Genomic DNA, 12,663 nt, shown 5'->3' with positions numbered 1-12,663 from the left:
TGTGTCTATCGTATCATACAGTGCTAAGCTAAGACAGGACCTGAAGGTTAAGGTTGGCTAATGCTTGATGCCTTTACCCGAGTTAGCCACTCACACATAAACAATACAAAGTAACATGTACTGTAGGTAGGTAGGAGATTTCTTCCCTCTCCCTCGAACAAGGTTATTCCTCCCGTCTGTTTTCACAGACCCTGATCTGCACTAATCGTGTAGCAGCTGATGTTAATCAGGGTCTGTGAATGGCAATCAAAATGTGCTGATAATCAATGTGATGTTTTCTCTTGTTACGGATAACTGTTGTGACTTTAAACGTTCAGGAAAGCCATTTGGCTGATGCCTTCACAAGGGTTATACATTTTTACTTTCTTGTAAGTCCCTCTTCATTTTCCACAATTTCAGTTCAACTCGGATGCAGATCATTCCACTTTCCATTTTGCTGCCGAGGAGTTTTGGTGGGTCTATACCTGCTGCCCAGGAAAGAAGTGAATCTCCACTATTGCGGCAGGATACATGAGCTTCACCAAGACAAAGTATAGTCTGGGAAACTGTACAGAACAGTAACATTACTTGTGTTACAGAGAGGTAAGAAAGTATGTTTAAAGGATGATGACAGCATTGTAATCCAGTAAACCCACGCCATCTTTACAACCCCACTGTTTAACACGCATCCACAGTAAGTTAGTAAAGAAAGAACTGAGCAATTTATACACAGAAGGTGTTTTAGGAAATCATAAAAAAGATGCAACATTGACTTCCTTTGAAACTTATTTAACAGTACTTCCTGAAGGGTGGGCGGGAGAGAGAGAGAGAGAGAGAGAGAGAGAGAAGCATTCTGGGAGTGTTGGTGTTCACACATTTTAACTGTCAGAAGCACGATTCTTGGTAATAATACAAATGTTGATAATAATTGTCTCAGTAGAGTAAGTCATCGCAACACAAAATATTGCCAACAATATCGCTTATTTTACCAGACTCCTTCTTGCTTACTAATTATACAAGAACAACAATATTGCACTTATACACCAGCCCTATATAGCGCCTTTCAAGACCAGGACCTCTCAAAGCACTGAACACCTTTCAACAGAGCAAACATGATTACAAATAGTAGTTCAAAATGAATAACAACCATTTTAGTTGTTAGTCAGCTATTTAAAATCAATTCATAACCTTATGGCAATCTGCCAGGAAATGCCTTTTCAAAGAGAGATGTTTTTAGATTTAAAAGCAGGAACAGACTCTGCTTGTCTGACCAAAGGTGGCAAGGAATTCGGAAGGCTAGGGTCGAGGCAAGAGGATGTCCTTTCATCTCTGGTACGCATTTTAAACCATGGAACTCTCAGTAAACTGGCATCCTGTGAGCTGTACGGCCAGCGATGTATGGAGACAATAATTCAGTGAGATATAAATAGAGCAAGACCAAGCAATGCCTTAAAGGGGAACGAAAAGGATCTTTAAACTAGATCTAAATCATACTGGAAGCCAATGTAAGGAGGTCAAAAGTGGGGTGATGTGATCGCATTTTGTAGACTTTGTTCAAAATACAGCTGCAAGAGTGTTAACTACCTAAATATGTGATAATGCTTTTTCAGACAGGCCAGCAAAGAGTGCATTGCAATAATCAATCCTAGAAGAAACAAAAGTATGGACCCATCTCTCAGCATCAGGCAAGGGTAGACAGGACCTGAGCTCGGCTATATTTCTTAGACGAAAACAGGAGACTAGTGATATTAGGAATTTGGGCCCCAAGTCCCGTATTCAGATTTAAGTTCCACAACAAACCCATCAAAGCCAGCCTGGGAAATTAGCATTCTTAGGCTGATGATGGGTAGCCAGGACCATTATCTCTGTTTTATCCAAATTCAGAAGAAGAAAATGCTGCTGCATCCATTTTGTTATGTGAAAATGAGACAGATACAGCTGAGTGGCATCAGTACAACAGCGAAGGTTCACCAGAATCGATCTCTAAAACGGATGACACTTCCCTGTTTGAAAGGTGTTTTTTAAGACCGTACCAGATCAGCATACGTAGTCTTTAAGAGGGCGAAGGAGAACAGAATGATCAACAGTATTAAAAGCAGCACTCAGGTCTAACAGCACAAAAACTGATGGAGATCCTGAATCAGAGGCTGCCAACAAATCACCTCCTCTTCAAAATATTATAATGAGCAATCTGTCCCTCAAGTTCAGGGGTGCCCAAATACAGAACTACTGTGGATGCATTTGGTATTCATTTTGAATGTTGCAACCACCATCGCATACACTACTTTGGAGGGTGCGAGCAAATGTCCCACCCAGTCATTCTGCATTCAGAAATCGGATAACATTTTAAGGGTACACTTATAGAACTGTCCCATAGTAGACTCACACCAAAAGGTAATAAAGCACAGTAGAAATATGATAAGCACTGTAAAACCAAAGGGTTGCAAAGTATGTTACAAACAAAACCATGGTAAGCTATGGTAAATGCATAGTTCATGGGAAAACGACTGTGCTAATTGACTGTGCTTAACTTGGAAAAGGGGTCCAATCTATTGCTGTCTCAGAAGTGCATTGAGACACCCAAAATCTATTCAGGCTTATCAAAACACAGTGAGCAAGGGCACTGCTAATGTGCCAGTAGCTCTCAGAGGTTAGAGGATCTGTCTATTTGACTGATGGTGTCTGCATGCGTATCGCATGATAAATACAGTAAGGATGTGTACATCTGCTTGTCTGTCTGTTGCTCATTCAGAAGATAAGATCCATTTGTTGCTCTGCTTAAGGGCTTGGCAGCAAAAGGCAATAGCAGTGTAAACAACTGTGCTCAGTGATCCCCTGTGTTTTTTTAAGGATAATGCGCTGTGTGTGGAGATGCATTTTCCAAGAATGTCCTAATCTCATTTTAACTGCAAATTATAACATCTTCTATCTTGTACTGCATCTCCCTGAGAAAGCAGAGAATTAGAAGGGAATTGAACCCTACAGCATCTCTCTGCAAACGCTGAAAAAACAGATACCATTGAGAGCAAATATGAGGGCAAACTGCAGGATTAAACCAGCCAGCAGAGAAAGAACACGAGAACAAAAGAAAGGAGAAGAGGCTGTTTGGCCAATCAAGGCTCATCTCCTGGTGACCACATCACTTGTAATGGTTAGGGGACCTCATTTAATAGGACAGAATCCAATCATTTTTCAAATGTTCCCAGTGTTTTAGACCCTGCTAATTCAGCTGGTACGCTATTTGCCATAAGGAATGAACTGAGTATTCACTGGAAAATGTGGGGGTTAGAAATTGGCCACAGCTGACAGCAATATATTGAATTTGAAAAATAAAACATCATTAGAAATTATAAACATGCCCTGTCCAATGAGCAACTCAAGTGGACCAAGGAAGGTGGCTTCACCCTTGCATTCATTATTTGCATCAATACACTTTCTGTTGGAAAGTCCTGGAAACAAGCTTTAAAATAATACTAAGATAATTTGACTGGAAGGTCATAGCCCACATGAAGAGTAATGAGGTTAAAGTTCTTTCAAATGGCTGTGTGCAATCTTCAGTCGCATTCTCATCATGAGGACCTGTGATAGAGAGAAATAATCGATGCTGTAAATCTCCTTCCCGACCAGAAAAGGCGCTGTGTGAGATTGGTAGTAAACTTCCCTGTAGACGGGTCGACTCGACAGTGAGCGGAAACAGGAAGTCGTCCATCTCGGCTGATTCCTATACGATCAGCTGCGGACCCAGCTGCGATTGGTTACACCGGGGCAGCGGGCTGATTGCAGGGAGGAGTGAGGCAGTACAAAGGGGACGCAGCTACATGGGTCCAGCCCCTTGTGCTGAAACGTAACAGACGGCCGGAGCCTTGCTTAATTTGTTAAGTGTTTGTTTTTTGGATTGTAGAGGAGGAGAACGGAGCCAGGGACTGAAGCCACAGAGCCAGGCCAACTCACTGAGCACTGCCCTCACCTCACAGCACCAGCCCTCAGCACTGCCACACTGTTTTGGAACGCACACTTTCATGCATGGGGCTGTGGATTGGGGATTATTTGTGAATTGTTATTGTTTTGTCTTGGCCTGCAAGCCAGCCGTGTACTCCCCAATATCATCACTGTTAGAGGGGAGGCTCTTTTTGTTATTGTTTAAATAAACAAGGACATTTTTGGGAGAAATACTGTTTGGACCTTGCATCTGAGTCCACACCACATGCACTTGACTACAGGACCCTTCACCAAACACAAAAGAGGAAACACCTCCACCAAACACAAAGGAGGAAACACCTTCACCAAACACAAAGGAAAAACACCTTCACCAAACACAAAGGAGGAAACACCTTCACCAAACACAAAGGAAACACCTCCACCAAACACAAAGGAAACACCTTCACCAAACACAAAGGAAACACCTTCACCAAACACAAAGGAAACACCTTCACCAAACACAAAGGAAACACCTTCACCAAACACAAAGGAGGAAACACCTCCACCAAACACAAAGGAAACACCTTCACCAAACACAAAGGAAACACCTCCACCAAACACAAAGGAAACACCTTCACCAAACACAAAGGAGGAAACACCTCCACCAAACACAAAGGAAACACCTCCACCAAACACAAAGGAAACACCTCCACCAAACACAAAGGAAACACCTCCACCAAACACAAAGGAAACACCTCCACCAAACACAAAGGAAACACCTTCACCAAACACAAAGGAAACACATTCACCAAACACAAAGGAGGAAAAACCTCCACCAATCACAAAGGAGGAAACACCTCCACCAAACACAGGGGAAACACCTCCAACAAACACAAAGGAAACACCTCCACCAAACACAAAGGAGGAAACACCTCCACCAAACACAGCAAGCAGTCTGGACCAGCATTCCAGTTGATGCCCTGTGCAAGATCGCAAAACAGTAGCAAGCGCCACAGAGTTCAAACAGCCTGTGTTTCACTCATTCAGAGCAATGCATGCAAGATGATTTTCCTTACTTAATAATATACTGCAAAGACCTAAAGGGGTGTTTATTAATAGGGGTTTGAAACGGAAAGCATTACATGCAGTAAACCCCACTGGAATTGCTGTAGTTAGAGTGCACTTAAAAGCTCCAGTGCTTCTTTAATTGTACATTAAAATGTGATCGCTGAGGGAATTTAACACATGTGTTCACACTATAGCCCTCTGTGCACTCTGCTTCTCTGGAAACCAGGCACTGTTGGCATACTCATTTGTTTAAATGGTATATTGTAGTTTTAGTGTCCTGCCTCCTTGACGTTTTCTGGCCACTCTGTGAACTAAACAGCCCTCCTCCTGCTGATACCTGCACAGCAGGGGGTATGAAGGTCACATGTAAACTCTCATGTAACACAGGGGCACACATCAAAAATGACATCAACGGGGGGAAAAAAGATCACATTTTTTTCCCTTTGATTACATTTTTGGTGTTTTTTATATACTGCACTGAACATTTTGTGAAACTTATTTCAGTATACATTAACAAAATGCTTGTTTAAATTTACATGTGTGTTCTTTACATGACATGCAACATATGGTAAGCTGCCTAAAGGAATGCTTGTAAGTTTTGTATTAAGGTTTATGCATGTGGTTATGAAGTGTAATGCTAGTTTAACACAGCTATGACTCAGTATTATGAATGCTATATCCAAATAGGGTATTAACAGTATAATATTAATAAGAACATACCAACATTTATAATGTCGGTGCCATTAAGTGATTTTGCTATAGCAAAAATCGGAGTTCAAATTTCAGGTTTTCATTCAAGGGATCAAAATCTTTTTTAAAGGTCAACTCCCCACTGTGTCTAACCGCTGCTCTTGCGGGTGTCAATAGCAACCTGTTTATTTAATACATACTCTGCTTTTCATAAAATAAATGTGAATGACAACACTAAATAACTAAATAATGTAATGCGTTACAGCTACAACCAACTCATTCAATTGCGACGTTTTACGGTTTAATGACACACATGAAGATTAAAGTTTGTATCACTGTGTTAAATTAGTACATTTATTTAAACGTGCTTTTACACAGCGCACCAGCGCTCAATTCTCAACACCCATAAAAATACTAGTGCAATAAAGGCACCTACCGGCGGTGTGAGGCGGATTCAGACTGGGGTCCTACACGCTGTCCTGGGTTCACATGCTGCAGAGCCGCCGATGAAACCTGGTAAAGGAACCCGGTACCGGCTGCGGAACCGAACAGTAGGCTCCCAAAACAGAACAGCAACAGGGTCGTCATTCTAAACCTGGTTTATGTATTTCCCTATTGTACTGCTAGAATGTGCAATGTTAGGTGAATTCGTGAAATTGCTAATTTTGCAAACAGTCGCATTGCATGCAAGTCAACTCGAAGAATTCACGTAGATATAGGCGAGTTAGATTGATGCGCTCGGATTTTACATGTTTTTAAACCCTGCGCTCTCGCCGCTATATTTAATCTCCTCTCTCTCTCTCTCTCTCTCTCTCTCTCTCTCTCTCTCTCCCTCTCCCTCTCTCTGTTCGAGCAGAGCTCCAACCTTGAAGTCTTAAGGAGGGATTTAAAAGTCTCAGGAGTGTCTAGCTGCGTGCGCTAAGACGCACTGGAACTTGGAGAAGGAGCGAGCGTGTGTTGTGTGAAAGAGGGGGCGAGCGTGGAGCCGAGGGGCGTGGGGAAATTGCATTAACCGTTTGTGGCATCCAAAAGAACGTGTTTTATTTGTTAACAAACTGTTTTCTCTTTATCGCATTTCAAGGAGTTATTTACCGTGGAGTATGCATGGTCAAAAGGCGATACTATTTTGAAGCACACGCTAGAGCCGGGTTCATGTTCTGCTGCTCTATCCCCATATAGCTACATCAATTATGGATATTATTTACAAAGCGATATATTATATAGTTTTTTGGCCACTTTTGGCAGTTTTCACATATATTTTAAACATAAATGTATTATGGATATTTGTCAATTATTAGCATTATAAAATATGGTGTGTATATATATATATATATATATATATATATATATATATATATATATATATATATATATATATATATATACACACATACGTACACCGAAACTGGGTTTGTTTCTTCGTCATTGTGTACCATTAACCCTTTAAAATACAAGGTAGAGCTCTGCCCCACCAATAGAAATGATTCTAACTTTCTCATTGAAATGAGGTGCACGAAACAGTGTTTAAAATGTACTTGTATTCTAAGAAGAAAAGGTTTGAACAAGCGCTCAATACCTCGTGTATCTTAAAGGGTTAAAATGCAACGCGCAAGGCAATGGTAAGACAAGGGCAGTTACAATTGACAGAATGGTACCACAGTGGTAACATATTTAGACATACCTATGAAAACATGATTGTTAGTTATCCATAAAGGTATCCCAGTGGGGGTTTAGTTCTGGTAAGCAGTGGAGTATGATAACATTTAAACACACTAAACATACAAAGCCGCATGAACACATGCCCACACACACACGATATCAATCTCAATGCACACTACATACAATCAGATACAATTTCAGCTCAACAGCTGGCAGTGCAGTTATACTGATAGAAACCACAACAACTGCCCTGGGACAGCTGGACTAAAGCACTTTAGCAATTTCACGGAGGAGAGGGACTCAAAAAATACTGTTAGGAAAAGCACTGACCAAAAAAACATTGATTTCTGAAGTTGTGTAGTGTAAAACACACATTACATAGGAAGTATGTAGGCTTGGCGTCTTACACCAAAATACTACACAATCCCTTGAGAATTCGCTATAGGAAATACTAATAATAAAAAAAGAATCTTGTGTATTATGCACTTCCATTGCTTGTATGGGTCTCAAATGTGCAGTACAAATATGTAACGAGCTGGCATTGTGATCATCTTGAAAAGTCATCATATTGGTTACGATGGAATTAGATCACTTGGATGTGAAAAATAAAGTGTGTCCCACCCTTTCATCCATCTAGCTGAGGCTCCTATTGAGGGATATGCGTTCAGTCAAATACATTATTTCATCCAAAAGACACTCCTGAGGCAAACCTTCCTGAACCTAACATAGTACCAGACATAATGTTAGCTAAAGCATGTGTTTCTTTCAAAACTGCACATTAAAGACCTATGGAACTAATCCAAGTGCAAAACAAGGGTTATAGAATCATATTTTTGTAGCCTTTTTAAAAAAGGATCTTGTTGCAGATGTATTGCTCATATTCATAATTGAAAGTGACCCTTTAGACCCCTTTAGGCAAAATGTTCCCTGGGAGGTAGGAAAAGAGCACAAGCATGAGATTACAGAAGAGTATAAGTGACACCTCATCAGGGGCTCTGCTTAATTGAGGCGGTATCTGCAAAGCCAGCTGCTGTGGAATTAGTTACTGTATCCATCCTCTATATTCACTGGCTTTAGATAATGCGACAGTAAGTATTTACTGCTGCAGTGTCGCTTCTGAGCTGCAAGCTTTCCTTTAACATTGTCTTCTATATGAATTTAAACATACTCCGTCCCGCTACTTTATTAGAACCTGTCTAACCGATTGGACTTGCTATTGCCCTGGATTAGGGATGCAAATGAGCGTGATCATGGGACATGTCATCCCTGCAGTCAAAGTGAAAATACAATACACGAAAACGGAATACTCTACTGCAAATAAAGAAGGAAAACTGGACTCAACAGGTTAACTAAAAAAAAAAAAATTGCCGACTGTACATAATTTATTTTTAATATAATTTTATTTTATTTTTTATCTATATTTGCAATGAATGAATCTGCCGACAGTTTTGCAGGGCAAGAGCACCGTTGAAACTCCTACACAGAAATAGCAGCTAGATTTGCCTTCTCCTTGGAAACAGTCTCGTATCCACGGAGCGGCACACTGGCGTCGTTCACGCCGCAGTCCCAAGAATTTCAAGCATTCATAATACAGTTTAGTACTGTAACACAGATAGGTTTCATTTTGTACTTTTAATTTTTTTTTATTCAGAGCCATCCTGCTTTATTTTCCTTCCAGAATTCAGATTCCTGAAGTTAATACTCGTGAGATCTTATTTTTTGTTCTGGGGGAATAAAATAGCGAAGCCAAAATGTTTAAAGCCAAGATATTGCTGGTAGGCCCTAGTGAGGTAAGTTCTCTATATAATTACTGGTATGTTGACTATAATTGTAATGACTCGCAGTGAAATTCCCAAGAGAAAGCCGAGTCTGTGAAAGTACACGGCGTATTGAAAGTTTAGTATAGCATAAGTGTGTATTTTATTTTTTAAAGCAATCGGAATAAACTTGCTGATGTTCTTTTCTTGATTGCAAAATTGAAGGCACTGTTGTACAAAAACGCCTTAATAATAATATGCACAATGCAGTATTGCTGTAAAACAAACGGCAGCTCAATTCACTGTCTGTTTTATTCCGTAGAGTGGGAAATCGGTTCTGGCGAATTTTCTCTCTGATGCTACAGAATCAATTGGAGGAGAGTACAGTCCGACGCAAGGTGTCAGGTAAGAGGAAGGGTGTCTGATTTGACTGTACAGTGAGGGGCACACAGACTGCACCACTCTCTCCTTACTGGGGGGCGTTTCCCTTCATTAATCTACCCAACGTGCTCAGAGCATTGCAAACTGTTTCTCAAAGCTCTCTCTTACAACACTGTCGGAGATGACATTTGTGCATTCCTGCATCTATGCAAAAGTGTATATTTTTTCGTCTTCAAAAAAGCCACTGTTCAGTGTTACAGAGCATCTAATCCTTTTCACGCCCTAGAAGACTTAATTTGTCTTTCATAATTACAGTAATAAGTGAAAACTAAAAGGTGCTTGTGGGAACATTGAGGGTTTATTTTTAGAATCACACGTCAAATGGCCGTATGCAGGGTAACCTCGATGTCCCTGTTGTCACTGCAGAATCCTGGAGTTTGAGTTCCAGAGTGTCACTGGACTTGGGAAGAATGCAGGCTGTGAGGTCGAGCTGTGGGACTGTGCTGGGGATAGCAAGTAAGCATTAATGTTGTGGGGTGGCGCTGTTTACACAGAGGTTCAAATAGATATCCACAAATACTCCACTGATATTAACAGTATGGGTCCATACAGAATCTTTTTTTTTTCTCTATTCAGAAATGCCTACAGTTGCAGATTTGTCCTTTTTTTTTTCATTGAGGTTTGAGTCATGCTGGCCTGCCTTGATGAAGGATTCGAACGGGGTGGTGCTGGTGTTTAACCCCGACATGCCCAGCCACTTGAAGGAGATAGAGACCTGGTATTCCTCCTTCGTCAGCACACAAGGGGGGCAGGACAGCCAGTGTCTACTGATCGCACACCACAAACCAGGCAGTGGGGCTGACAACAGACGCCTGGGTCTGTGTAAGGGCTGCTAAAAAATCTGCACTGGAATCCCTCAATTATGAACATCAAATGGTATTAAAATGTATATAGCTGAGAAAAGAAAAAAACTATTTGTAATGGTTTTACCATTCACTTAGCAATCTGAGGGGCTCCTGGTGATCCACTGCCAATATGTATTAGTATTGTTCTGTAGCTCTGTATAGCTATCAGTTTGTTTGAGATTGATCAGAGGTTCTTTTGTGTGCTCCTTGTTCAAGAGGATATATATTCACCGTTAGCTTTTATCTCTGTTGAGTCCCCCTGCTCTATATCGTAGGTCAGTTCTCAAATACAATTCATTATTCAATCCCCAGACACCAAAAGAACTGAACATTGTGTCACCTGTATTGAAAAAAAAAGGTTCTGGGATTGGCTGGCAGGTTTTATTGGAAGTAAAAAAAAAGTGTTACTACATCTTTAACAGAGCTAGAAAATGTAATAATGCTTTGCCTTTGGACAAATTCACTCTGGCGGTGCCAGATTAAAAAGGGACCACAAACTTGCGTCATCAAGCACCGGCTCATGTTCTTTCAGATTTAAAGCAAAGATGAGAGCAGACATGAATATGAAATTAAGCTGGTGCTGCCCTCTAAGGAATACTTATGTAAACAATGCTGTACGAATGGAAACACAGATAGATGACAGCTATGCGAAGTGCGTTGGCATCTTGTCGATCCGGCTCAAATGGGATTTCATGTTGTGGCAGGAAAGATCTGTCACAGTTGGCTTGTAAAGGTTAACCCCTTTTGTGCCTTGATGCCATTGCAGAGCTATACAAAGATATAAAACCAAGTACAGCAGTAAGGATATGCAGGATAAAAAGCAGCTAGCTGCTATACCACCCAAGTTTTATTCACTTCTCATCAAAGAACAGGATTCCCCCCCCAAAGTAGTTCAAAAGAACTGGGCCCTAGCAGCACTCATCTGAATCTAATGTGTGCCAGCTTGATCCTTATGGTCTCTCACATTCTTGTGTAGCCCCACAGCTGAGCAAGCTAAACATGATCCATTCAAACCTGGAGGAGGACCCGGAGGAGGTGCGGCAGGAGTTCAGGCACTACCTCGGCTCTGTGGTGAAATCCCTCTCCGAGAGCAGGGAGCGTGAAGAGATGTCCATCATTAACTAGAGTCCAGCGGACCCACAGCCCGCTGAGCTGCACCACACACCCCCAGGAGTGCCCCCTTCACAACCTGGCCAGATGGTTCTGGTTGCAAATGTAGTGGTCTACAATGTTATCCTTTTGCACCCTCACCCACCCAATACAGTGTATTGTACAATGCATAACATAGTCTGTTGGCATCTCAGGTTGCAGAAAGACATGGTAACATCTTAAGGTCTTGTTGCCTATACATTTTGTACAGGAATTGGTACAAATAACAACACTGAGAACCCACAAGAATATTCAGCTCAGTTAATCAAGTTGTCATTGCTTTGCAAATGTGCAATGGAGTAATCTAATGCATGTGTGCAGAGCAATCTCTTTGCAGTGATTCCTGAAAACATGTTGGGAAAGTTAATCAATGAAAACAGCAATTGCTAGCCACTACAGTAAGAGTGCTAAAGTTAGGGATCCAGGTGGAGGAAATGTTAACTGAAGCTCAATTTCTGATTTGTGGCTTTTTAGATGGATTCCCCACACTGTATATTTTAAACTTTGTAAATCTAAATGTTAGTCAGTATAAAGCTTTACAAATGTATTAAAGCCAAGTTTGTGTATATTGCATATAAATTTTTATTGTTTGTAACAGTGAATTAAAATATTTACATTTGTAAATAAAGCCTGTTTGTAATAGCTGTCTTACCAGGAAACTATTCACAAGGAGACATGATTCATGTTTGTGGTGGGTCAAAATTCCTGGACATACAAAAGATATCGTCCTGCCCAAAGCTGCATTACATTCAAGTAAAAAAAAAAGCATGAAATCAGCCGTTTGAGCTCTGTACTTGAGTATCAATAAAATATCAATACCAATGAGTGCGGGAAGACGAACACAGAGAAGAAATTTACTAATTACAAGTTGTTGTATTCGAAGCTTGGTGAAGCTGTTATTGTGAAGTCACTGTTACAACAGCCTTCTTTGCTGGCCACTGAAATATGATAAATAACCTTGTGTGTACTATAAAGCAGAATAATATTATACTATTCCTCTTGTGGGATGGATTGAGCACTAAAATATTGTGCATATATTAAGAGGGGCAAGGATATTTAATAAAGCAAAGGGTCCAAGTGCAGTAAACCTGCAGCAAAGTCTGCATTCACTAATCTGTCCCAGTACTTGCTGGAGGGTTGTGTATTCCTTTTCAAGT

General features: G+C 40.8%; 2 protein-coding genes across 4 annotated transcripts in view; one reads left to right on the top strand and one right to left on the bottom strand.

Moving 5' to 3' along the window:
- The window catches only part of LOC121308487 (collagen alpha-1(XXVI) chain-like), a 37,603-nt gene extending 31,009 nt beyond the window's left edge, over positions 1 to 6,594 (bottom strand). For 2 of the 3 annotated variants that reach the window (XM_041240915.1, XM_041240916.1), the window contains exon 1: positions 6,092 to 6,592. In XM_041240915.1, the coding sequence (XP_041096849.1) occupies positions 6,092 to 6,243 (152 nt within the window). In that variant the 5' untranslated portion in view covers positions 6,244 to 6,592. Of the gene's footprint in view, positions 1 to 6,091 lie in introns of all 3 variants that reach the window. The other variant, XM_041240917.1, reaches the window with a different exon arrangement.
- Positions 6,595 to 8,790: 2,196 nt separating this feature from the next.
- ift22 (intraflagellar transport 22 homolog (Chlamydomonas)) lies at positions 8,791 to 12,056 on the top strand. Its single transcript, XM_041240914.1, has 5 exons — positions 8,791 to 9,104; positions 9,394 to 9,476; positions 9,879 to 9,968; positions 10,132 to 10,334; positions 11,334 to 12,056. The coding sequence occupies exons 1-5, from the start codon at positions 9,066 to 9,068 to the stop codon at positions 11,480 to 11,482; spliced, it is 564 nt and encodes a 187-aa protein (XP_041096848.1). The 5' UTR covers positions 8,791 to 9,065; the 3' UTR covers positions 11,483 to 12,056.
- Positions 12,057 to 12,663: the final 607 nt, after the last annotated feature.

The sequence above is a fragment of the Polyodon spathula genome, unplaced genomic scaffold (genome assembly GCF_017654505.1).
Source record: "Polyodon spathula isolate WHYD16114869_AA unplaced genomic scaffold, ASM1765450v1 scaffolds_725, whole genome shotgun sequence".
Classification (NCBI taxonomy): Eukaryota; Metazoa; Chordata; class Actinopteri; order Acipenseriformes; family Polyodontidae; genus Polyodon; species Polyodon spathula.
This window is presented reverse-complemented; position numbering and strand designations above follow the sequence as displayed.

What these genes read in the sequence shown, in the direction of transcription:
- ift22 (XM_041240914.1), top strand. Translation starts at nt 9,066, where the DNA reads ATGTTTAAAGCCAAGATATTGCTGGTAGGCCCTAGTGAG. An exon ending in TGCTGGTAGGCCCTAGTGAG is followed by an intron (nt 9,105 to 9,393) that starts GTAAGTTCTCTA and finishes TTTATTCCGTAG; the next exon opens with AGTGGGAAATCGGTTCTGGC. An exon ending in AGTCCGACGCAAGGTGTCAG is followed by an intron (nt 9,477 to 9,878) that starts GTAAGAGGAAGG and finishes TTGTCACTGCAG; the next exon opens with AATCCTGGAGTTTGAGTTCC.